Source organism: Bicyclus anynana, chromosome 20 (assembly GCF_947172395.1).
Source record: "Bicyclus anynana chromosome 20, ilBicAnyn1.1, whole genome shotgun sequence".
Classification (NCBI taxonomy): domain Eukaryota; kingdom Metazoa; phylum Arthropoda; class Insecta; order Lepidoptera; family Nymphalidae; genus Bicyclus; species Bicyclus anynana.
This window is the reverse complement of record NC_069102.1, coordinates 7,923,655-7,949,062: the sequence shown is the minus strand read 5'-3', so window position 1 is coordinate 7,949,062 and position 25,408 is coordinate 7,923,655. Positions and strand designations below refer to the sequence as shown.

At 33.3% G+C, this 25,408-nt stretch overlaps 3 protein-coding genes across 3 annotated transcripts; all 3 read right to left on the bottom strand.

The window, feature by feature from the left end:
* Nucleotides 1-984: 984 nt before the first annotated feature.
* Nucleotides 985-5,755, bottom strand: LOC112045159 (vesicle transport protein USE1). The gene is made up of 6 exons (XM_024081250.2): nt 5,464-5,755; nt 4,948-5,044; nt 4,316-4,442; nt 3,316-3,521; nt 2,534-2,675; nt 985-1,656 (listed from the first exon to the last, which is right to left on the bottom strand). The coding sequence occupies exons 1-6, from the start codon at nt 5,652-5,654 to the stop codon at nt 1,607-1,609; spliced, it is 813 nt and encodes a 270-aa protein (XP_023937018.1). The 5' UTR covers nt 5,655-5,755; the 3' UTR covers nt 985-1,606.
* A 2,564-nt stretch (nt 5,756-8,319) lies between these two features.
* Nucleotides 8,320-12,241, bottom strand: LOC112045174 (proteasome subunit alpha type-4). The gene is made up of 6 exons (XM_024081263.2): nt 12,102-12,241; nt 11,943-11,985; nt 11,181-11,510; nt 10,025-10,155; nt 9,222-9,345; nt 8,320-8,522 (listed from the first exon to the last, which is right to left on the bottom strand). Exons 1-6 carry the CDS (start codon nt 12,102-12,104, stop codon nt 8,380-8,382), a joined length of 774 nt encoding a protein of 257 aa, XP_023937031.1. The 5' UTR covers nt 12,105-12,241; the 3' UTR covers nt 8,320-8,379.
* A 6,583-nt stretch (nt 12,242-18,824) lies between these two features.
* On the bottom strand, nt 18,825-23,510 carry LOC112045178 (uncharacterized). Its single transcript, XM_024081268.2, has 3 exons — nt 22,896-23,510; nt 21,955-22,147; nt 18,825-20,617 (listed from the first exon to the last, which is right to left on the bottom strand). Exons 1-3 carry the CDS (start codon nt 23,193-23,195, stop codon nt 20,319-20,321), a joined length of 792 nt encoding a protein of 263 aa, XP_023937036.1. The 5' UTR covers nt 23,196-23,510; the 3' UTR covers nt 18,825-20,318.
* Nucleotides 23,511-25,408: the final 1,898 nt, after the last annotated feature.

Here is a 25,408-nt window from a genome sequence, read left to right as displayed (position 1 = left end):
ATCAAATTTAGTATAAACAACATTTTTGCTGTTTTGCTCAGATTGTCAAAAAAATATTTAAAAATAATTATGTATTCATGTCTCAAAAATAAATAAGGATGATTTTTTTTTAGATTGAAAGAACATCATACTTATTTGTTTTTGAGATAACAAAGATAATATACAATTAAGACCCTCCTTAAATGTCAACTAGTCTATACATATACATACATTAATAGCAATCCCAGTGACGTGACTGTACAATGTGATCGGACTGTACAAGTTCGATTCAAACTTTATGACCTCTCGGAACATAATAGTGACGCGGCGTTCTTTAGCGTATTTTATGTAATACACTACGAGCAGCGACACCCGTAGCTATCTTCAGAGTCGTCATGAAGTTTGAATCAGGCTGTACCAAGAAATAACCAGCTAAAGTTCTACAAACTTTGCATAAAGAGCTCGATCTATTTGTATAATATTATGTGCTATAGTACTAAAATAGTTTTTAAATTCATAATTTGGGTCTTATTATTTTGAGCATGTGGATAGGTAAATATGTAGGTATCCACTAGTTTTACTTTTCGGAATTCTAAGAAATACACTGAATAAAATTATTTTTGCTATTTCCCACAAAACCTTGCAAAATACTCGTACATTAATTTTGATGACTTTTTCTGTATCAGGTTTTCTTATAATAATAACAAATAAATAAAAAGTCGTTATCCATTGGATATCAGTAATATACATCAAAATATACAAGACTTTTCTTACTATTTATTTACATAACATCTAAATTAAATATGCATATATCCCAATCATTAATAAAATATGTATTATCTATAAAATATAAAAAAATAAAAAAGGCAGCTATTTTCCTTAGCAAATTAATCAACAACATTATAAATAACAATAATTAATACTAAATGAAAAATTGGAAACCAATATTTATATTAACTAATATAGCTTATATTTGTCTTTAATCATCGCGAAATAAGTAAAATAAAAATCAAAAATTAAAAATTGCGTATTTAATATATTTTTCCAAACGCCAAAAACACTGCCCGTCATATCGTGATATTTAATTTCTTAAAATGCACAAAACTGAAAAGTTGGAGGTGCATGCTGGGACTGGATTCGAACCCACACCCTCCGGAATCGGAGGCAGAGGCCATATCCACTGGGCTATCATGGGTTAAAGATTTATTTGGTACTAACCAAGTTGGTAGAATCTGCAGAAATGGCAACATTCTGGTGATGGTCGAAGTTTCTAAGTTTCACAATATTATGTAATTAAACGGAGATAAGTCTCAGACCAATTTATAGAAGGACCTGTATCGCACTCATAGTCACGAACAAAATTGTCTATCATTTTCTGAGGCAATCGAGCTTAGATTTGGTATATATCTTATACTAAACTAGAAGTTTTTGCCCGTTTTTTACACAATTCAATTACACAAAAAGGTATTTTTACGGAGCTCTTCAACAGACGAACACGATTACAACTATTTAACGTCGATTCTATAGAGACAGTTTTTATAATCGCATTAAATCGTTGATCGCAGATAGCGAGGCAGGTCCTATACAATAATTGGTCTGAGGGATAAGTATATATAACATTTATACCTTACACGTCGTATTTCCGTTTCTTCATTACTTTCATAAACAGTACCATATCTGAAAAGGAGATTAATTACGTTTTTAATATACAAGTGTTTCAAACTCACCTACTTCTCTCTGTCTGTCCATCTGTTTGTGATAAACTAGAAAGCTATTTAACAGATTTTCATGCGGCTTTCATTAATATTATTATTTATATATTTATATAATAGTGATTCATGAGGAAGGCTTAGTCACATAATTTGTGAAATATGACAATAAATTGTATGAAATATGACGATAATTGTTGGATATCTCGGAAAAATTCAACCAGAAATATAACGAAACAATGAATGGTGAGATATTTTGCTTTCATAGAGGGATTGTAATTATATTCATATCAAATAAAGTTCTATATTTATAAAACAGTGCTAGGTCTAAATAAATATATAGTAGATGGTTATGAATACGGCCAGGATTGAAGGCTTAATGTATTTTTTAAGGCACAAAGGTGAAAAATTACCTAATTCTCAAATCTGTGCTGAGATTTACACGAGATTGTAATCAAGAGCCAACTGTAAAGAATTTAAAAAGAAGTCTGGGAGAATGCTTTACATAGATCGCAAAAAGACGAAATTTGACAGGGAGGTGGTTTATATTTATAGTTAGTACCTCCACTTAGAAAGGATTTTCCAACAGGGGGGGGTCGGATAAACGATGTCCGACGGAGGACGAAGTCGCGAGCATCCGCTTGTAATAATATAACAATACTTCATCATCGTCATCATCATATCAGCCCATGGACTTCCAAACATCACGATGAGCCGCCTGCATCCAGCGAATCCCTGCGACTCGCTTGATGTCGCCAGTCCACCTGGTGGGGGGTCGACCAACACTGCGTTTTGCAGTGCGGGGTCGCCATTCGAGCATCTACTTGTATTATAACAATACTTACTAATAAATATAGCTATAATAACAGCAAGCATGAGCCACAGCCAACACTTCCAAGCGCCGCGGCTGTGCTCTTGCAGTCTCTCCGACTCCACTTTCAATGACATGAGATTCCTATCTGTCAAGTCGGAGGATTTCTTTAACGCCTGAAATTATAAAATAAAAAATCTTATTAATAAGTTTAGTTTTTTATTACCTAGAGCCGGTTTCAAGTGTTGGACAATTTAACTGTAAGTTTTTTGTTACTTTTAACGTCAAATCCTTATCAGGGAGTTCAAATTGACCCCCACACAAAAAATGCAAAATAAAAAAAGCAACCTAGTTGGCTTAAGGCTTAGTGAGTCCTAATGTTGGCTTAGCAATAACAATATTCGTAAAGGTAAAGCTGACTCTACCTACCACAGAAGACATAATAGAGAGAGAGAGAGAGAGATCAAATTTAATACCAACAATATTAATTTTGTATAGTGCCTACATGGAATAAGGCAATATAATGATATTAATTAATACATTTAAGGATTATTATGAAACTTAGTTTTATAATCATGTATTTTAATAAAAAATTAAAATGTTCATGTAATCACATCTCAAAAAAATGATAAATTTCTTCAATCAACGATAATGAACAATTAAAAAAGTGTCATGTCAACTAGCCTATTGTACTAGTAACTGTAACCGCCCCTCGCAATGAGCTAGTGACAACTGAACTGCAAAATTTGTATGAAACCCTCACTGTGTGAGTCTAACTAGATATTTTTCAAGGATGAACTGATAGAGATAACTCACCTCAGTATCAGCCTTTATAATAGTGCTGGCGATCTGTGATTGTTCCTTCAAACTCTTGGTCAGCATGACCATGTTCTCTGCTACTTTCTCTTGCATGTTCTGATGGTATTTGAGCAGTGAGTCTATGTCCTCTTGGCTGGTACTGGTGCTGGTGAAGTTTGCCGCTTTGATTATGTTTCGCTGCCTCAGTGTATCATCACTGTCTTCTATAATAAACAGAATAATATTCATTATGTATTGTTTTTTAACTACCCACTGCTCACTAGAAGATCTACATCAAGAGAAGATTACGTAGACAAAGTCGCCTAATGTGGTAGTTAGTGAAAGACTAAGATTAAGTTTTTGGACATTATCTTCATCATCGTCGTCATCAACCCATATTCGGCTCACTGCTGAGCTCGAGTCTCCTCTCAGAATGAGAGGGGATAGGCCAATAGTCCACCACGCTGGCCCAATGCGGATTGGCAGACTTCACACACGCAGAGAATTAAGATAATTCACTGGTATAAAGTCGGCACGAGTCAACACGAGATTGAGCAACGTCATGTCCATCTCAGACTACTATTTCACACATCGTAATCATATGAAGTACCAAATTAATACTTTGCAACAGAAACTGCACACTACAAAGCCAGGCCGCCCTCTTTATAGGAGAGCTGATATGCAGTTCACATCCACAAATGCTGGTTTGGAGTTTGGCTTTAATGTGGGTTGGAGCTTAGAGTGATTATATTTAAATATATAGGACTTCCTATCACATTTTATTGTCAATGACCAGGATGGATGGCTTAACTTTACCTCCGAGGCACAGGGGAGGCACATCACCAACTTTACAACTCTATTTTTGCTGAAAACTGTGCCGTATACTAAGCATTGCTGTACTTAGATCTCAAACATAAGTGTGGTTGCTAGACGCTGGCGCCCAAAAACCGTGGTGTTTCGAAGTCTGTGCAAGAGGCAGTGTTGGCTGTTAATGATGATGGATGATGATGAATCTTACCCAATCCAAATAACTCAGAGCGCAACTCAACCCCATATTTTGCAACAGTCTTCTGGTGTATCTCTTGAGCTGAACCATCTACAGTGTTGGTTGCTGCACCATGGGATAACAACTGCACTGCCTCAAGCTGAAACATATAGGTTTGTCTACTTTTGGAGGTCTTGTTTTGTTGGGCTTTAGATGTAGGTGTAAAGTATACAAGTAGTAGTTAATTAACAAACAGAGTGTGGGTGTGTTATGGTAGGTTCACAGATCCGCATTGTACGTATTGGATGCATTACATCAACGAATCATAGTATTCTTTGTATAGAAAGTCATACAAAGGCATCCACTGACCTGTGTATGGATCTCACAAATCTACCGTATAATTAAAAATCCATTTAAAGTGATGCAAAAATAGTACAATTAATTTTTGCAATCGTGGCAATTTTGCAATAGTGGAATACCTTCTTTGTATTATGTTTTTGTAAGATTATTATATAAAGTAATAACCCAATTAAAATTTTCAAAATATCTTCAATATTTTAAAAATAACAGTATTTGACCTGCTACAATTTTTTTTTGTATGGATTACAAATTAGTTACAAAAAATTCACAAAAATTTTAAATTGTTTTTTTAGAAAATAGTTTACCTTTTCTATAGGACTGTGGAGAGTAGCTGTTTGTATTAAGCCTTTCAAAAATGTTGCTCTTTTAGTATATTCCGCTATCACATCCTTTGCAGGCTTGCTGTTGACAAAAAGTTGATACAAAATAAATAATAGTTATTTTTTATGTCAGTTATTAAGCAGCAAAGATTTTTACAGCAAGTGGGCATATTGAATTCATGAGTGTCGCAAAGTATTTAATGAGTGGTAAATAAATCTGCTGCTGTACGCAACACAAAATTTTAAATCTTACTACACCTTTAGATGGTGACCCAAACCTAGAGCTGGTCCTCACAATATACCGAACAAACTAACTAGTAACCACTGGGACAACAAGTTTTTTTTTTCTGATTGTGTATGTGCCGTAGGCTCCTTGATAGGACCTCCGCGGCGTCACCAGGGTGTATGGGGCCATTGTACCTAGACTTACCCTTGTTCTGTGCTCGCCCATAGTATGGACGAACGAATGAACAAGAAGAACAAGAGAAGAAGTAAACTTACTCGGGACCCATTTTAAGTTCAGTTATCATATTATTCAAACCCTCCACGTATTGTTTCAGTCTGCAGTTAGCGTCTACTGGTTCTTGTTTTGCAATCAATTCGCATTTATTGAGAAGTTGCCTGATATTCATTTCCAATCTTGATTTCTTGGGAAGTGTTACATTGTTCATTTTGGTGTTATCAACAGCCATGATTATTTTCTATAAGAAACAATATGAATTCGAAAAATCATGGAAATAACGAAATTCAAAAATGTTTATTGACAAACTCGATTTAAACTTCAAATCGAATTGACAGTGACATGTCATCAATCATCATCTGCCAGAGCCAACATCAAACTTGAAATTAACATTCCGTTCAGTAATTTGATAAATCTATTTTGCTTATACGGCATCACCAATAATATTGTAATTTACTACCCTTAGATACATTATAAGTTTCAAAGTTACTACTCTACTAACCCTGCCAATCATTGACTAGCGGACTTTCCGAGATTTTTACAAAATATGTAACTTGAAACTGAAGTAATTTTCATACAAACTTTCAACCCCTGTTTCACCACCCTCTAATTTAATTTTCAACAAAAAGTATCCTATGACCATCTTCTCAGTTTCATTTGAATTCATTCAGTAATTTCAGCGTGATGCCCCATCAACATAAAATACAGTACAGACAGACAAAAGGTAAAAAAAAATTTTTTTGGCTTCAGTATCGATTATGTAATGCTAACTACAATATTCAAAACATCTTCAGTGTACAGAGTTTTTGTTGGTTTTGTTAAATTAAAGATCCTGAAATGTCAAATACAGTGGTGGTGACTTCGACAACATACTTTGTACTCTGTACCTATTCTTAAATCTATGCTTTGTAGAGTTTGGCTAAAGGTTTGGCTAATGAAAGTAGACATGGGGGTGAAACTTCCGCACAGTTCGCTTACGTAAAATATTTTGTATGAAGTGCTGCCTTCCAGCGCTCACGGTACAAAAACTTAAGCGAAGTTTTCTCAGGCACAATATAGATGGCACGCATGAAGCACATAATTTGATTAAAATCACTCCTGTTCAAACTATGAAAATTTTAAAAAATATAGTTTCAAATATGACAGTTTAGCTGTCTTTGATTTTTTCTGTTGTTGCTATAGTGATATGTTGTTTAAAACTTGGTGACAGTGGTGAACGAAAAATATTAAAATAAGATGTAATCGGTACAAATAAGTGATTATAATGGGTATTACTTGTGGATTTGGTGTGCATAGTTAATAATTACCCATGGAACATGCTCGACCACCATCGGAATTATGCTCAGAAGGCGGCCCGGTGTGCCGCGAAACGGCGTGGCGAAAATGTCGCCAGCAATTTTACGTGTTCTTAAAGGTGACCAGTGTGTAGATGTTATCAGTGGTTATTTATAATCATAAACGTCAATATTCATAGTTGGTGCACTAATGTTATCAGGCTGCTGAAGTGCGTTAAGATATTTTCATAATCACAAAAGAAAAAATAAATCGTTGAATAATAAGAATCTTCTTTTCTTTCTTTGATTAAAAATCCTTTAATATTTGAAGGATTATTGCAGTTTGTTTTCCTTATTTCTATATATTTATAAAATTTGGCAATTTTAAATATTTGGGTACATTAGTATTATATAGTGAAATAGGTGATTTTGTAAATATTATGTTTATGTTAAATTTTTTTTCATTAATAATATATAAGAATTAAGGAAAACAAACAGCAATAGTCATACAACTAAAATATAGATTGTACTCGTAGAGAGAACGCCATCTATGGGTAGCCAATAAATCTAATTAGAATGCGCCATCTAGTGATCACGGTACATAACTTTTTTAACTGAAATGAGAGTTGCGTATCTATCTCAATATATAATGTATCATCTATGAAAGTAGAGACTGAAATCGACCGGCAAAAAAACAAAATGAAAGGCGTTCCCAAAACGATAATGCAAATATTTAAATTGAGTTTGATATTTGCACTATTGTTTTGATAATTGCAATTTGAGTTTTTTCAATATGTAGTAATATTTCTTTATATAAAGATTAAAGTCTATTTTTTTAAAGCAGAGACTGAAATGACAATTAGAAACGTCAAACATAAAAATAATGTGACCAGCATATAAAGAATAAGGTTGTCCTAACGATTCTGATTCGATGAAAATCGATAAAAATAATACAATGATACATAAGAAATAAAATAAATGTACAAAATGTGTAATTATGATATCAATAACCAAAGTCATCGACATAGCTCAACGTGTCGCAAAGCTGAAGTGGCAAAGGGTGGGGCACATAGTTCGAAGAGCCGATGGTTGTTACGGTCCCAAGGTGCTGGATAGGCGACCCTGCTCTAGAAAATGCAGTGTTGGTCGACCCCCCACTAGGTGGACTGACGACATCAAGCGAGTCGCAGGTATTAGCTATTATATGCAGGCGGCTCAGGATCGTAATGTTTGGAAGTCCCTACAAAAGGCCTATGTCCTGCAGTGGACGTCCATCGGCTGATATGACGATGATGATGAACATGCCTATAATAATTCTTATACGTTTTTTACAGCTTATAAATTACTTTAAACTATCCAATAATTAATATTTATTGAATAAATTGATGAAATCGTGAATTAGTTAAATATTTTCATCAATAACAATAAATTTTTTGGTCCTCAACTGACAAATCGATAATAAGCAGTCATTTAATTCCTGGATATCGATATTGCCGTCTGTCCACACACTGCTCTACTCGCACAATACTTGAAGTACCTACACTGCAAGTATGTGTTTATGATACTAGAATAATTATAAAATATACAGACAAAGTCCCAAGCTAGTAGAATAATAAAACATGGTTGTTTCATGTAAAATATTTAATGTGCAATTAATAGAACCTTATATCCAATATGACAAAGTTACGATTTAGGCTGAAGTTTCTTGGCAGCTTCGGCTTCAGCTTCACTCTTTTCGAAATTGGCAATCAATTTCTCAACTTCAGCACTTGAGAGGACTCTTATAACAGTTTTATTGTCTTTGCGTGTAAGAGTTGCCATTTCCACTGAAAGTAAATAAAAATTATTATTGTTTCATATTAATTTTTTATTCAATATTCAATATTAACTTCTTTAATGATAGCTTAAAAGAACTGTAATCATCAAACTCCTATTAAAAAATGGATGCACAATCAGCAACCAAAAAATGTTCCCACTCAATGAGTGAAAAACACAACTTCTTGGCACTCAATTTGAGTAGTCGCATTTGCAAATTCAACCTTAAACCCAATCATTAAGGTTGAATTTGCTCTGAATTTGGGATTTTATTGACTATATTTAAAGGACTTCAGGTATAATTTTCTTTACCAATAAAACTGTCAAAGCAAAATTGACGAGTTTTTTAGTGTTTGTACGTGATTGTGCGTCCTTTTATTATAAGAGGTCAATGTATGTAAGACAATAATGTTGATGAACTAAGAATGAAGCTATCTTCGAATTTGACATTGATTTTAATTAAATTAAAATTAGTACTGATTTGAATAATGATTAACCTTTTCTTGTTTCTTTACAGAGATCCATACATAATGGTCAGGGATTTTCGTAAATAAAAAACTTGATTGTCTCATCTAGATGAGGCTACTTACAAAAAATTAACTTGATAGTAATCAGTTGTAAAAAATGATCCTGAACTATAGGATGTTATATTTTTTGAGGGGGTCTATTACATAAGCCTGTGTTAAAATAATAATCAAATAATTACTAACCTTTCTCTGGGGTGAGTTTAGTCATGTCTAACGTCTTGCTGAGTACTTTAATAGCCAAGGCTTGTGCTTCGGCCAAAGTTGTTTCATTTTCCTTGTATTCTTGTTTCAGACTCGATACTGCAGCCTAAAATTTTATAAACATGCATATTTATAACAGTTCCATTTTCAGAATTTCCTAAATAAAAAATATAATGTAGAAAAACATTAATTTTTTAATTTCTGACATGCTTATTTGACTCTAGCTTGTTTACAATCACACTTAATGATTAGTGGTTTTAAATGGAATACAAATAGGTTTGTTTTGAAAATGCCGTCATTCTTGTTTTAAAGATACCCAGCTTGTGAAAATCAGAATATATTTATATTGATTGCCATTGGAACCAGTTAAAATCTGAAAATGTTTAGCCAATACCAGAATTGGCATCTATATCAGAGAGTCTAATAACACAGTGTACTAAAGTGTATTTCAGATAGCATGGGTATGGTGACAGTCGTCTGTATGACGTTCATAATATGTACTGTTATCATGAATTGCGGCAAACTTTCAAAAGTAAAACGTGTCTTTCAGATAGCATGGGTATGGTAACAGTCAACTGTATGACGTTCATAATATGTACTATTATCGTGAATTGCTGCAAACATTCAAGAGAAAAACAAACTGACACCTGCACCATCCTACATGAGACAAACTGTACTGTGTTTTTAGGCTGCTACAGCATACACATAATATAACTGACTATAGGAGCCAATTTACTTAATGGCATTGTTAGTAAAGCTAGTTATAATTAAAAAAAAATACTTACAGCACTGTTATTTCCTATGCAGGTAGCTTTCCAGCCTCCATAGTTGCCACTAGGGTCCGACTGATATAGCTGATAGCCATAATGTTTGTCCCACCCCATATACAGGATTGATACTCCAAAAGGTCTTTTACCTAAAAGACAATACAAATGTTTGAAACTGCAGCTATTAATAAACAAAATTATACAGTAATAAAACAATGTACTTTGTTTTCATTTTGCCATTTTCCGAGTGATAATATTTTGTTGTTTTGTTATTCCTATTTTTATTGTTTTATTTTAATAATTGCTCTCCACATTCAGATCAATAAAACAATAGGGGTTGTGCATATTTAGCACATCATCAAAGTAAATATTATTTGCAAGCTACATAAAAAAATAAGAAATTCAACACATACAATGTGTTGAAAATACGTAAATGTTGAAAAAGCATTTTGATACATTTCATTGTGATATAGTTGAAAAGTTGTTTGTCAGTTATGACAGACAGACAAAACTCATCTTCCATCCAAATCATTATCAATCATAATGTGAGAGAAAACCTCCAAGCAGATGGCATAGGTTTGGCATAACTGGGTATAGGTTTACCAAATCTCTTGATGATACACTTCAACATTCATCAACACTACTTGTGTGGTTCTCCCTGACCACCTAAACTTGGTAAAGATCCTACTGGAGCTTTGGATAATCATACTAATGAAGCTTCCAGCAATTCTAATAGCAAGTTATGGAGATTTTGCTGCTATGCCTCTCACACTCACTTCTATTGTATATAAACTAATCACAGCCATTTTTAATAGGCAGTCCATTTAACATTTATTCACAAACTTAACAAGATTTAAGTAAATATAGAATAAAAAAGAATATTTTTTTTAGAATACTCCTTGAAGTATGAGGATGGTTCTTATGGAGTTTCTTGTTTTTTTTTTTTAGGATAGGGTAGTGTTAGGGTAGAGGTAGGATAGGTGTAGGGAAGAAGTCAACTGGGTAGCTAGTTTCTTATATGACCAATATTCCTATTTCCCTCCAACTACTTGGAAAAACTGTATTAGGTGGTACAACCTAATCTAGAGCAATGGAGTGGGGATCAAACCACCACCCCTCAGTGATAAGTCTGACTTTACTGTGGAGCTATTAAGGCACTGAACTGATACTCTACCTCCATACTGTGTATAAGCCTGTTTAACATCGCAGAGCCAGGATACAAGTTGTTCACATGGTATTGACTCTCCATACTGCAGTAAATACCTCTGCGCAATCAGTCTTAGTTCATTAGTCAGAACATTCGCATCAGAAGTGATACCAGCAACAGAGCAGACCATATCTTCATTTAGTTTGTATATCTTCTCTGAGAAGAAAACTTCATCCAGGAGTTTGTTGGTGTTCCTTCGCTCTGCTGCCAGCAAGATCCCATCAGTGGCAAGAATCCCGAGCGATGTGCCCGCATGACTGATGGCTTCCATAGCATATTCAACTTGATACAATCTTCCTATAACAGAAGTAATAATAGGTAGATATACAATAGTGTTTTTTATTACAAAAATAAAATATAGTAAAATTATTATTACTATCAACAATGATATCTACACAGCATTACTGACTTTTGTTATTATATTGTTTTGGTGGGAATGCCAGGATATAATAATTAAGTACAGCCTATTAGAGTCACTAATGCCTTCTATTGATAAAATAATTTTCAAAATCTAAATTGATTGTAGATTCAGAAGTTACTTCTTACATCCAAACTAACTTTAACTATTTATATTAAATATTAGTATAAATTTATTAAAGCAGAGCAGAATACTGTGGTTAAATTTGCCATGGTTAATAGATACTATACCACCATATTTATGTTTAAAGGGTTTATGGATTATTGTTGCTAGTAGGTTTTTTTTTACAGAATATCGAAAAATTACAGTACCTTCGGGTGAAAATATTGTTGTTCTTGTATCATAACGGCGAGCCTGTGAAAAAAAAAATGTTTTATACCGGAATGACCAAGCAATACGTACATACGACCTTTTACTTGACATAACAGTTTAATATCAACTTAGCGATGTAATATATTACCGATACATACCATTTTTGATGAAATATAATACTTTATTCAAATGCACTTTGTCAATAAACTCAATTTAAATCACAATTTATTAAAAAATTGAATTTGCTTCGCCGGAAAGGATGACAGGCGTTTAATTTTTTTTTTTTTTTTTTTTTAATTTATTTTACGGCCTTGGATACAAGTCCTTATAGGCCCTGCTTTAAATATTACAATTTTTCTTAAAAATAATACATAGCACTTAAAATTATCGTCATAGTCGTCGTCTAAATATAAATTTACTACTGTATTTTACAATTTTTCTATTGTGTTACTAATGAAATCTAAAACAGGCTTATAAAATAAATGGTTCCTCAACAATTCCTTAATGTGGCGGGGATCACACTTAATTTCGTTTTCTTCCTTTACTAACTCTATCGAACTTGCTAATATTATTCTCTGTATACCAAAAGCTGAACACTTGAAAATTATGTGATTGATATCTGCGTCGTCTTTTTTACAGTACATGCATTTGTTATCTTTATAAATTTTTAATTTGAATAAATGGCTTGGCACTAAACAGTGACCAAACCTTAGTCGGTTTATTATTGATATGAATTTTCTTGAATCCCAACTCATTTTGTAATACCATGGCTGCACCGGTATTTCATTTTGTATCTCTGCGTACCAACATCCTTTACTTTTACTAGTTTCTTTCCAAAGTTCATGCCAAAGCAACTTCTGTCTCTTCTTCACTTCATGATAAAAGTCTGTAAATGGAGTTTTGATATTGTCTGAACAATCTTCATTAAACAATCCTTGTCTTGCTACAGAATCAACCAGTTCATTGCCCGCTATACCTCTGTGGGAGGGTACCCAGACAAATTCTACGTTCATTCCAGTTTTTCTTATGTCTAGTAATACATTTTTAATTTGAAAAATAATGTATGAAGACTTATAACTAAAATTGAAATTGTTAATAGCTAAAAGAACACTTTTTGAATCTGTTACTATAATACAATTATTTACACTATGTAAAATTTCCTCTTTTATATAAGAAATTGCTTTTAAAATTGCAAAAGATTCCGCAGTAAAAATACTACATCGAGAATTTAACTTAAACGCTTTACTACATTTTTTTTGTGGATCATAGAAAGCAGCACTTACAAAGTGCTGATTTTTAGATCCATCTGTATATAACTTATAATAATATTTACAATTTTTATCAATAAACATAAGGAAGTCTATGTTTGACGTAATATTCAACAAATGAATTTTGTTTTTCATAATCAAGCTCTCAAAGGAGCAAGAGTACATGGGCCAGGCGTTACTAACATTTATGTTAGTGGCAATATTATGCATATATGTCATAATAATAGATATGGTAGGTTGTTTACCTGCCAAAAGTGAATTTGCGGTCGCTTGTAAAGATTCAGTTGTAGATTTAGTTACAGTTAGTAAACTATTTGGAAGCAAAAGTTTGTTCACTATTGAGGAGCTCGATGATAGAGCTTTCAAACAAAATCTTTCAGCTAAATATATACGTCTTACAATTAAAGGAGGAATACAAGTCTCTACTTCCATTGAATTAACAGGTGTAGAGCGCATAGCCCCACTTATTATGCGCAAGCCAATGTTTTGAATAACATCAAGTTTTTTTAATAATGTGGAATTGGCTTGCATATATGCAAGAAAACTATAATCAAAGTGACTTCTGACCATGCTTTTATATAATAGAGATAGGACTTTAGGATCAGAGCCCCAAAACGTTCCAGTCAAACATCTCAATAAATTAATGCCTTTTAACGCATTTTTGCTAATATAATTAATATGTCTGTCAAATTTTAATTTATTATCGATAATTACACCCAAAAATTTCTTTTGATTTACAAATGGAATATCTGTACCATTATATTTGATGTTATTCCCCACTGGGCTGCCAAAAATCATACATGAACTTTTGGAAGTATTGATATTTAATTTTAACAAATTTTTATAATAAGACTGCAACTGGAACAGTGCAGAATTAATAGTATTTTTAGCTATTTCTATATTTCTATTTACACTATACATTAACAAGTCATCCGCAAATTGTAAAATTTTAACATCTCCTAATAAAAAATTTTCAATTTGTGAGGTGTATAAATTATACAAAATTGGTGACAATGCTGAACCTTGCATAAGACCTTTACTAGTTTGGTTTATCCCATGGAGTATATTATTGTACTTAACATAAAACTGTCTATTATTAAAAAAATTTGAAAGCCATTTTAACATTTTTCCAGGGATACCAATTTCATAAAGACAATTGATGAGCTGGTTTAAGTCCACATTATCATAAGCCCCCTCTATATCCAAAAATATACATACAGCTGTGGATCTAGACAATTGACAATTCTTCATATCATACATAAATGAAGTTATACTCTCTGCTGCGCTTTTACCTCTACGGAAACCATATTGAAAACCTGGTAATAAATTATTAGTTTCTACAAAATAGTCCAATCTTAGTTTAAGCATTACTTCAAACAATTTCCCTATGCAAGAAGTCAGTGATATAGGTCTGTAAGAATTGCAATCGTCTTCAGGTTTATCTTGTTTCAAAATTGGTATTATACATTGAATCTTCCAACTCTCTGGAATACATTGAGAAAGCCATAACTTGTTAAAAATATTAAGTAAAGCTATTTGACCTGATTTATGTAACTTTTTAAACATTATATAAGGAATGTCATCTAATCCTGGTGCAGATTCCTTTCTTGATTGAAGTGCTATATTGAATTCTGCATAGGTGAATGGATTTAGTAGCCACATGGAATTCTCATTGTCATTGTTGTATTCAAAAACAGAGTTGATTAAGTTTGTGTTATTATTATTCTGTTTAAGTTTTGAGATGAAATTTGGAATCCATACATCATTTTTAAGTTTTGGTTGGGTATTTATTCGTTTAAATCTTTTCATATAATTCCATATATAAGTTATAGGAGTGTATCTATTAAATGATGAACAAAGTTTATTCCAACTATCTTTCTTTGCTTTTTTAATGATTATTTTTTTAAGTGCATCTATTTTTTTATAATTTATAAAATTTACCATTAACCCTACTCGCCTATATAATTGTAAAGCCTCTTTGGAATTTTTAACTGCTTCAGCACAATTTTCATCCCACCAAGGAGCGGGAGCTTTAATAGTTCTTGGACCCTCAAATTTAACAAGCGGAATACATTCTTTTTTTAAAATGTTCAAAATTTCACAAAATTTGTCATATGACTGTAAAGGATCTAGTTCATTAAATGTGATATACTCAAAATACTCCTTGGATTTCTTAAAATATTTATCCCAATCTGCTTTATTATATAAAAATTTCTCTACTTTATCATTGACAGAATATTTAGATGGAATTAAGTTAATTTTTGTGAATGTGGGATAGTGGTAACTACCCAAAGTGTCTACACCTACTGTCCATTCACATAACGGAGCGAGCACTGGGCTCACTCCAGTTATGTCAATAGCAGAACTATTTGCATATGGTCTCTGAAGTGTAGTAGACCTACCAGAATTTAATATGCACAGATCCTGTTCATCAAAAATATCAAATAGGCTTCTACCCCTTGAATTTGTACTATGGCAACCAAAAGAAATATGATGTGCATTAAAGTCTCCTGCTACTAAACAGGGCTTTGGTATATCACTGATGATACTTTTAAGTCTATTGATTTTACATTTATTTTTATTTTTAGGTGGACAATAAACACAAAGTATTGATAAGTCACCAACATTGGTTTCTAAAGAAATTGCTATGGATTGAACATCTTCATAAAATTTTGTTTTCAAAAGTTTATATTTAAATGTATTTCTTAATAAAATACCTACGCCACCATGTTCATTCTTTGCATTTTTCCCAACAAAGTTATAGCCTGGGATTTTTACAAGATTACTAGAGTTTTTAAGCCAGGTTTCATTTAATAATAAAATATCAATATTTTCCTGTGTTAAAAATGTTTTTACTAAGGGTTTTTTATTATTAATACTCTGAATGTTATGTTGAACAATAATGAGCTTTGAAGCCATTAAACTTTATTCAAATGTTTCAAAAATGCTTCTTTAATTTTACTTGTGCTTTTAATGTCATTTGAGTTTCCTATAGTAACTAATGTATTAATTATTGCTGATAATATTTTTTTATTATTAATGATATTTGAATAAGAAATATCTAAATTTTCTTGTGTGTCTAGTTTAGATTGGTGGAATTTTTGCTGTATTTGTTGAGGCTTCGGGAGAGTAGGAAAATTAACACTATTAATTTCAATTACCTTAGCATAAGATTGTTTATTTTTTTCTAATCTCGCTGCCTTTATAGGGCAAGTTTTGGATATGGCTAAGTGAGCTCCACCACAATTACTGCACTTCAATGTATCAGCCGTGCATGCTTTGTAGTGGTGTTCACCAGCACAGCGTGAACAGACCTGTATATTTTTGCATATTTTCCCATAGTGATTAAATCTCATACACTTGAAACATTGCATTAGCGGAGGAATATATGTATAGACCTTATAACGCCAATTGTCTAAATATATATATTGTGGTAAAGTTGTTCCTGCAAAAATTACACTAATAGTTGACAAAGGAACAACATCGTCTACAACCTTTTTCATGAATCGTCTTACACCAATAATCTCACACTCTGAAGAAAGTTTATTAAATAGTTCATGGTTACTGGACTCTTTAGGAATAAACCTGACAACCCCCACCCTCTCCACAGAAGATGCCGGGATGAAGGCACGAAGATTGTAAACTGTTAGGCATTCATGTTTGAGAAAATCATTGGCTGCTGTCGCTTGTTTGAATACTAACATTATTTTGTTAGCATTAATGCGCCTGCTCTCATAGATACCTTTTACTTGTTTAAAGTATTTGGACACAACTAATGGGTTTTTGTTCCCCAATTTAATTTCCGCCTCACTGCTTTCCACAAACACTGGGAATTCCGCGTTAGTGCTATTATCCGTGTAGGCTCTGCTATAACCTGCCTTTATATAGGGTTTGTATTTTACACTATCGTCCTCAGCAGACTTTTGAACCTTACGTTTTTTTCTGTCCAGCCTTTCGTGGGCATCGCCATCACTGTCTGACGGCATTTTGCTGGATTTAATTTACATATGAACACTTTATTTCACACGTATATTACTAAAAAACTTTTAAATTAAAATTTTCAATTTTAAAAGCGCGCTTCTCGATTCCCGCCAAAAATCCAGGCGTTTAATTTGACAGTCACAACCACAGACGACAAATGAAGGTCACAACTCACAGAGCACAGAACACTAATACTTGGTCACAGACACAGCAGTCCACAGATTAATAATTATTGATAATAAACTACGTATTACAGTCACGGAATGAAAGTGTTTTGGTTTTTATACTTACCACAGATTAAGTTTAACACCTAACTCGGATTATTAAAAAGGTTCTAGACATAGATACCATAGGTAAAAGCTACTAGATACTTATTCTCTGATAACTAAGTGTTTATAGACAACAGAGTACCTACTAAAGTTCAAAAGTGGTTCAAAATAACACCTCTAAGTACTCACCATAGATTATTATTACTAATACTGAAACTCACTACTCCGTACCAATAATCTGTGGTACCGACTTTTAAATCTATGATAAGGGCCTACCAGCTAAACTTTATTTTGCGCGCAATTTTAATTTTGAAAACAGAACATCCTTGGGAGATGAGAATTCACATTTCAAAGTGCACCAAAGTAGCAACCTGACGAAGAGTCAACATAATATCTAGAGTATTCTATGAATCTATCGAGATAAATTGTCCAGGTACTAGCTGTAGCTATATAACTTACTAGTTATTATAGTTATCTTACTCAATAATGTGATAAAAAAATGAAATGTAAATAAGTAAATAAGTAAATAAATAAAATATAACACCCGTCATTTCGCCTTATTTTTAGCTGGGGAGCTGAAGAGGCGATTTTTAGGTTTACTCAGTTTACTGAGCGCGTCATAAGCGTATGTGAGAAAGCTTTCTTTCCTCGATATTGTTTCAAACAAAACAAAAAATAATAATTTAGTAAATATTATTCTACCAGAACCCAGTTAAGGATAAAATATATAATAATTAATCGATGATTATAAAGTGTGCATTTTGAAAATCCTCACTATTTGAGCGTAACTTAAGGAAAGGGGAAGGTTACAAAGTTGTAAAATAAAAAAAAAAACCGGCGAAGTGCGTGTCGGGCCACGCGCTGTGTAGGGTTCCGTAGATTAAGTTAGCACTTTAATCCCATAAGTAATGCACAAAAATACCGATAACGATACCCCACACTATAGGATACACGATAAAAAATTCATCCTCACTTTGCATGTAGGGAAGGAACCCCAAATTTTCTTTTTACCACTTTATAGACATAATATAAATACCTTAGTGTCAAAGATAAATACACTTAATAATATACATGCACTTACCAAATCTCAACTTTCTGGTTTTATGATTTTATTTTAAAATATTTTTATTATTTTATTTTACGACTTAGTTTACATTTTTAATTTAAACATTCATGCTAATTTACAGCTTTATAGTAGTAATAGTCTATGCGCTAAACGGACGCCACGGACGGACGGACGGGCAGGCGGACATGAAGAAGCTTTAGGCGTTCCTTGTGGACTACAGAACCCTAAAAACTGGATTTGGATTGGATTTCTGTTCAGAGGAAGGGATGGATGGAATGAGGTGTTTATTAATACACATTTTTTTTAATTCATATTTTTTTAATAAAATATTCTTATACACATTGGTCTTCCATAACTAATCTACTTAATATCATTATGCTAAATTATAATAATACAAGTATCTATTTCATTTTCTTACAAATCCATACACACGTTTTAAATACCACACTTAAATACTTAGGTAAATACGTAAATGTAGATATTTTACGACCTATGTGAAAATGTGAAAAACGAGCAGACTAATAATTTAGACCTAAATCGCCAAAAAATTACGATTTAACAAAATTCATATCTACTTCCAGTTCAATTACATTTGCCAGGTAGTTTTTTTTTTTTAACTAAATACGGTACCTATTTACACAACAAAAAAGAAACTTAAGTATGCGCACAGATTAATCAATAATAGGCAGAAAGAGCGTACGGAACACGTCGGTGTCGTTGAGTCAGTACGACACGAAGCGTCGCATCAGTACCTAATGTTCAAGAAAAATGGCGCCTTAACGTCTCCTTAGTGGCGTCGTACTGTAACTTTATGTTTTTAAATATTTTAAAAACTAATGGTTTTAAACTTATTTCGTGGTTGTTCATTATGAATATTATTTAAAAATATCTACATTAAAAATCTCGTCGTTTTATCGTGGTATGTACCCGTTTAAATGATATTCATAAATTTAAAAACTGTTCACAGAAACTAAAGAAATAAAATGGAGTATTTTTTATTGGTAATTATTGATTATTATATTAATCTACGTAATTGTTGTTAGTCTTAAATTTAGAAATACAAATTATTAAAAAAGTTTTTAAATGTCAAGGAGACGCGTGACGGTTTTTATGGGTTTCACCGGCTTCACCACGCTGCTTGTAAAGACTCATTCTGTATTATCTTTATTCTATGAATCTCCAGAGTCAATAACTCTTTTGTTGTTGATGTCACTACACATAGGGTACCGATCTTACAATAATAACTTAAATCTAACATAAATAAATAAGTTAAATTACTTAACTAAGTATGCACTTTATTGTATTTCAGTGCTTGCGCGAGCTTTTTCCCATCCAAAGATATTTCTCACGTACATATTCCTATAAATATTTTTGCACATGTATGTAGTCTAGTCAAAATCAAAAAATGTTTCGATAAGTGAAATATAAGCAATGGGGAAAGGAAGTGTCAGTGACCAGAAATATATAAGCCGGTTAAGTGGACTCGCCTACCGTGGGTTCTGTACGTATCATTATTCATTCGAGCTTTTTCCGATTTTTATACAGACTATCTATTTTTTAAGATATATATATTGCATACGAGTATATTATTAATATATTGGTGGAGTGGTTTTTAAGCTATGAGGTAACGAAAAGCTCATCGATTGTTGACTGATGTTGATGAATAAACTCTATGTATCACTACGTATACATGACTTGTACCTTTATAACTAGCTAAATTAATTACTTAATTAGTTAATTAAATACTTAGGCCCTACTATCTCCATCGCTGGATCCAGCTACATTCACCAGTCACAGAGCTTTCCTTGTTGTCGATATTAAATCCATGACGGGTTGAATGAGAATATAAAACAGAATCATAACAATAAACGCCATTAATGCTGTCGAAAGTCCTCCATTAGAATTTCTGTAGTAATCCATGTTGAATCCTATCGCCATGGTGATAAGACCCATGGAAACTGCGAACATTCCGACGGCTATGTGTAATATTTTAACAGGTCCACTTTTGATCCGTAGTCGTACTTTTGAAGAGAACAACGCTATTATGCCAGACGCGAAGCTTATAATGGTAAAACATAAAGCGACTACACCTGAAATTAAGAGATTAAGTAGATCAGTTCTTGGCTCAAGCAGCGGAAATTATCTGTACTAATAATATAAAGAGGATAATTTGATTGTTTGTTTGCATTGAATAGGCTCTGAAACTATGTACTGAACTAAATTGTATTAACTACTATTAACTACTAAAAAATAATACACTATCCCCGAGTGCTATATTTTAATCCCCGTATGCTTACGTGAACGGGGAGAACGCGGGTGAAACCGTGTGGCGTGTGCTAGTGGGAAATATATTCTATTGATTTTAGGAGAAATTTGATTGCAATTTCACATGTTTGTTAATGACGATGCGATGAAAATGAATTGCATTAAATGGGTAATCAATTCTAAACAATAGTGTAAAATAATGATAAAAAGAATTCGAGTTTGTTGTTGAATCTTCTTGTAGACCGAAGCGCGTTTAGAATCCTCAGTTTTTTTATTGCCATTACTTACCTATTTACCTATATCTAATAATGTAAAAAATCAATTCTAAATATACTGACGATTTAAAATGAACATAAATTATAGGTGAATAATCCAATTTTGATTTTGACTTTAATTCAGTAAGATGGAAATGTGCTAAGTTTTTCTTACATTAGATTATGTTTTCGCTGCAGTAAGCATACAGTTCGTGCGGAATAACTTGACTCTTGGCTCGAATAAAGTTTGTACTGTGTTTGTTTGGTGGTGTTAAGGTAGCCAGGTATGAAGTTAATGCGCACGAGTTAAACCTACTAGACGAGATTTGAGTAATTTATTTTACAAATCATAATTTGTATTATTCTCTCCCGATAGATCTATGATAGCCCAGTCGATATGACCACTGCCTCCGATTCCGAAGGGTGTGGGTTCGAATTCGGCCCGGGGCATGCCCCTCCAACCTCCTCCCTCCCTCCAACCTCCAACTTTTTAGTTGTATGCATTTTAAGAAATTAAATATCATGTGTCTCAAACGGCGAAGGAAAAACATCGTGAGGAAACCTGCATACCAGAGATTTTTCTCCATTCTTTGCGTGTGTGAAGTTTACCAATCCGCATTGGGCCAGCGTGGTGGACTATTGGCCTTTTCATTCTGAGAGGAGACTCGAGCTCAACAGTGATCCCAATATGGGTTGATAATGATGATGATGATTATTCCCTGACTCACGTATTTGCGAGTGAAAGATAAAACTTTACTATTTGTTACCGTGTTTAGTTATAGCAATTTTAGGTTTATCTTAAGTTTAAAAAATGGAACACTCAATAGTTGCGATACCTAAAAGAATTATCTTGTCACTCACGATATATGAGTATGAAGCAATAATCGATAAGAACAACAGTATCTTACCGCATATTCCATGAGGCGATTTTTTCTCCATCTTCATCTCACTCACTGCGAGAAACGTGCCTCCCATCACAAAAAGTGATCCGATCACTTGAAGAGCTCCGTGTATAACTCTCTTACTGTCTTTGCTGAGTTGGAAAGACCAAGAGTTATGTTTGTGTAGAGTCAATATTGATTCTACAAGAAATAGTTGGTACTGAAAAAATAAATTGCTAATTAAACCAATGCTAGTTTATTGGTATTATTAGTGATTGACACGGTTAATAATAAATAAATGAAGATGGAACTATCAATATAATATAACATAATAACAAAAATATTTTTTTAACATTTTTAACTGTCTGTTAGTTATGGCTTATTTTTGAAACGGCTGGACTGATCATGACGGGACTTTCACTGACAGATTGCTAATATTATAAAGAGTAACGTGCTAAATTTTATATCCATATTCACACCGGAACAGGAACTACCCAGGTGAAACTGCGGGGCATTCACTAGTTATTACTCTATACTAGAGTGGACTCATTCTCTATTGTATACGCTTTATTCGATTCATTAAAACTAGTCACTAGTAAAACATCTTATAGAAACAGAAAACAGTCATAACCGAGAATATAGCTTTAAAAAATAGTATACTGCAAGTAGGTAATTTACCTAAGTTTTCTTAACAAGCGTCTTATTAAGCTATACATGAAATTCCTACACGTGTTTTGAAAGCACATTCTGTGAAACACCATCAAAAAACTTTGCATATCATACCTATGCATGCATATGGTTTTTTTTATATCATTATCAGTTTACTGTTTAATGCCTTATTATTGTGTTGCTATTCTACAAAAGTTTACCTAGAATATTTTGATATTATTCTAGGGAAATATGTTAGTCAAAAGAAACAAATGAAATGTAGATGCTCAAAATAAAATGTAGCATAAAAGTATACATACACCAGTCCCCGCAAAAACGATGTGCAGCTGCAAATTCGTGACTTCACCATTCGGCTGGGACGTCAGCGCGAAGTTCCACAAACAAAACACCACAATAGCTATCTGCATGTGATGCAGTAAGTTGATCAGTTGGCAAATAGCGGCCCAAGCCGATCCCCACGAAGAGCTGTACATATCATTACTCTCTTCGTCATACGTGGTAGGAGCTTTCGTTACTTCCACTTGGTAAGGAACGTGCTCGCGAACTTCGAACACTTCTACCTTTTCTATCGATTGCCTACTACCACTGGGCCTATCCATTTTATTTTTGCACTACCGTCAAAAATACTCAAAATCTAAAAGTATTCAAAATCTACAAAGATATTTGCACTATGCGTCTGAGAACTAGCTACATACTAAAAAGTGAGGAATCTTGTGAGATAGTCTATCTTTAATTGATAACACGAGAAAATTCGATTTTTTAGTGGTCGTTTGACATCTTCGATACTACAATCTTGCGTAATCCCATGATAACGCAAGATGTGGTAGATTATTGTTATCTCACGTTAGGTTTCAATATAAAAATGTTGAAGCGCGATTATTTGCAATTCATGTATCTGATGTGATTCATGGCATTGGAACTTACCCATACCTGTTTTCTTTTTGTATTACCTTTTTACTTTCGTGTATCCACCATAGATATCACTAATCTCACTCACAAAGTCCTCTGACCGAGTAATAAAAGAGATAGTTCGGTCTTTTGTACCACAGGCTAGAAGAAAGGCCCTGTCAAAGTTTCCACGCTTGCACAAAGCCTCCGTGACGTTTCTGCTAATTTGAACAAACGAAAAGAAGATTTAAACCATCGTCTTACTAGACACGGACATTAGTTAGTTATTTCTGTGTATCGTCTTGTAAAGAGTAAAACAATCTTTTTTTGTAGGTAGGACCTGCCAATGCATAATTTTAAACAATGTGTTTAAAACTTTTACTTATTAGAGGTTACTACACCATTGATGAGTTCCTTAATGATAAATGTGCTTGGAGGTCATTGGATCAGCTTCCACCTTCACTTAGGAAGTAAAACTATAAGAAATTGTAATGTTGTTATCAATTGTAAATTAAAGCACTGTATGATTTTTTTTAAAAAGAGCAACTGTTGAGTTTATTGCCGGTTCTTCCTAGCAGATCTTCTCCTTCGAACCGTTGGTAGAATTTTTACAAATAGTCAACTGACCTTTCAAATGTCCTTGTAAGCTGAGCCTACTTGAATTAGATGAATTTTGAATTTTTTGCTTTATTAGTTCTATGCCATGAAGGAACCTAAGCAAAATGTAAATACAATAATTAATAATATTCATAATAATTGTCGAATATTGTTCACATTAGAATTAGTGTGGAGTTAGTTTATTTCTAGTGCCTCCACCTATCTTAACTTAATTTTTTTTAGTTTGTCTGCTACTCGACACTAGATGTCGCCACAAGTCACAAAATCTAATCACCCGTTTTACGGTTATTAAGTATTTCTGTTGAAATCTTCCAACAATAAATGGTGTTACAAATAACAGTAAAAAATCAGCATTATGATGACCGGGAAGGTCATCATTTAGATGAAGGTAAGCCGTCCCAAAGAAAAATAAATTCATATAGCGTGATACAAACTCCGGTTCCTTATATATTATCTAGATACAGTACAACAATAAATAAGCATAGATTTTTAAAGGTAACCCGGCGGGAATCAGTGCACTCCTCACCGCTGATAAATAATCAGATTATCCTCAGAATACAGTTCTATGTTGAGAACATCTATCACGATCTAACTGACCCCCAGTTATCGGTGTTATGTTGACAAATGGGCACGTATCGATAAGGCCGCGAGGGCCTTAGGAGAGAATTAATTAGACCCTTTATTAATTTGGAGGTTGCACGCCCCTCCTAGACGGCACCTTTAAAGTCGTATCTGCCGCTTTTTTCCAATAAATTACACGTTCTGGTATATCATTCTAAATACCGATTACCGATCTAGGTAATTGAATGATAGATTTTAAATTATTCGGATGATTTATATTGAGTCGATAGCTTTTTTTTCGTAGAAAAATATCTTAGACTCGAACTTTGTCGGCTCGGTAGACATTTTTAAAACTGATTTTTATCATGAATTTAAAATAGTTTATTTATTTTGCTATCCTCCGCAAAAATAGCAACGAACCCATGCGACAACGTCACCCAGGTCCGACAAAATACTCTCTAGGTACGTTTCACCCCGAAACCGGAGCATCCTCAGGAGATGTTGACTGTACTACGTGCAATTGCGTTTTCTCTATAACGAAAAACGTTGTAGAGTCGAGAGAGTCGTAGAGAGTATTTTGTCGGACCTGGGTGACGTTGTCGCATATAGGTTCGTCGGTTTTTTCGCCGAGGATAGCAAAATAAATAAATCATTATATATTCACGAGTCTCCTCTCAAAATAAGAGGGGTTAGGCCAATAGTCCACCACGCTGGCCAAATGCGGATGAGTAGACTTCACACACGT

What these genes read in the sequence shown, in the direction of transcription:
- LOC112045159 (XM_024081250.2), bottom strand. Translation starts at nt 5,654, where the DNA reads ATGGCTGTTGATAACACCAAAATGAACAATGTAACACTTCCCAAGAAA. An exon ending in GAACTTAAAATGGGTCCCGA is followed by an intron (nt 5,045 to 5,463) that starts GTAAGTTTACTT and finishes TTTTGTCAACAG; the next exon opens with CAAGCCTGCAAAGGATGTGA. An exon ending in CTCTGAGTTATTTGGATTGG is followed by an intron (nt 3,522 to 4,315) that starts GTAAGATTCATC and finishes TGTTTATTATAG; the next exon opens with AAGACAGTGATGATACACTG.
- LOC112045174 (XM_024081263.2), bottom strand. An exon ending in AACAATATTTTCACCCGAAG is followed by an intron (nt 11,511 to 11,942) that starts GTACTGTAATTT and finishes CTTCTGTTATAG; the next exon opens with GAAGATTGTATCAAGTTGAA. An exon ending in GCATAGGAAATAACAGTGCT is followed by an intron (nt 9,346 to 10,024) that starts GTAAGTATTTTT and finishes ATAAAATTTTAG; the next exon opens with GCTGCAGTATCGAGTCTGAA.
- LOC112045178 (XM_024081268.2), bottom strand. Translation starts at nt 23,195, where the DNA reads ATGGATAGGCCCAGTGGTAGTAGGCAATCGATAGAAAAGGTAGAAGTG. An exon ending in TCGTTTTTGCGGGGACTGGT is followed by an intron (nt 22,148 to 22,895) that starts GTATGTATACTT and finishes TTATTTTTTCAG; the next exon opens with TACCAACTATTTCTTGTAGA. An exon ending in ATCGCCTCATGGAATATGCG is followed by an intron (nt 20,618 to 21,954) that starts GTAAGATACTGT and finishes TCTTAATTTCAG; the next exon opens with GTGTAGTCGCTTTATGTTTT.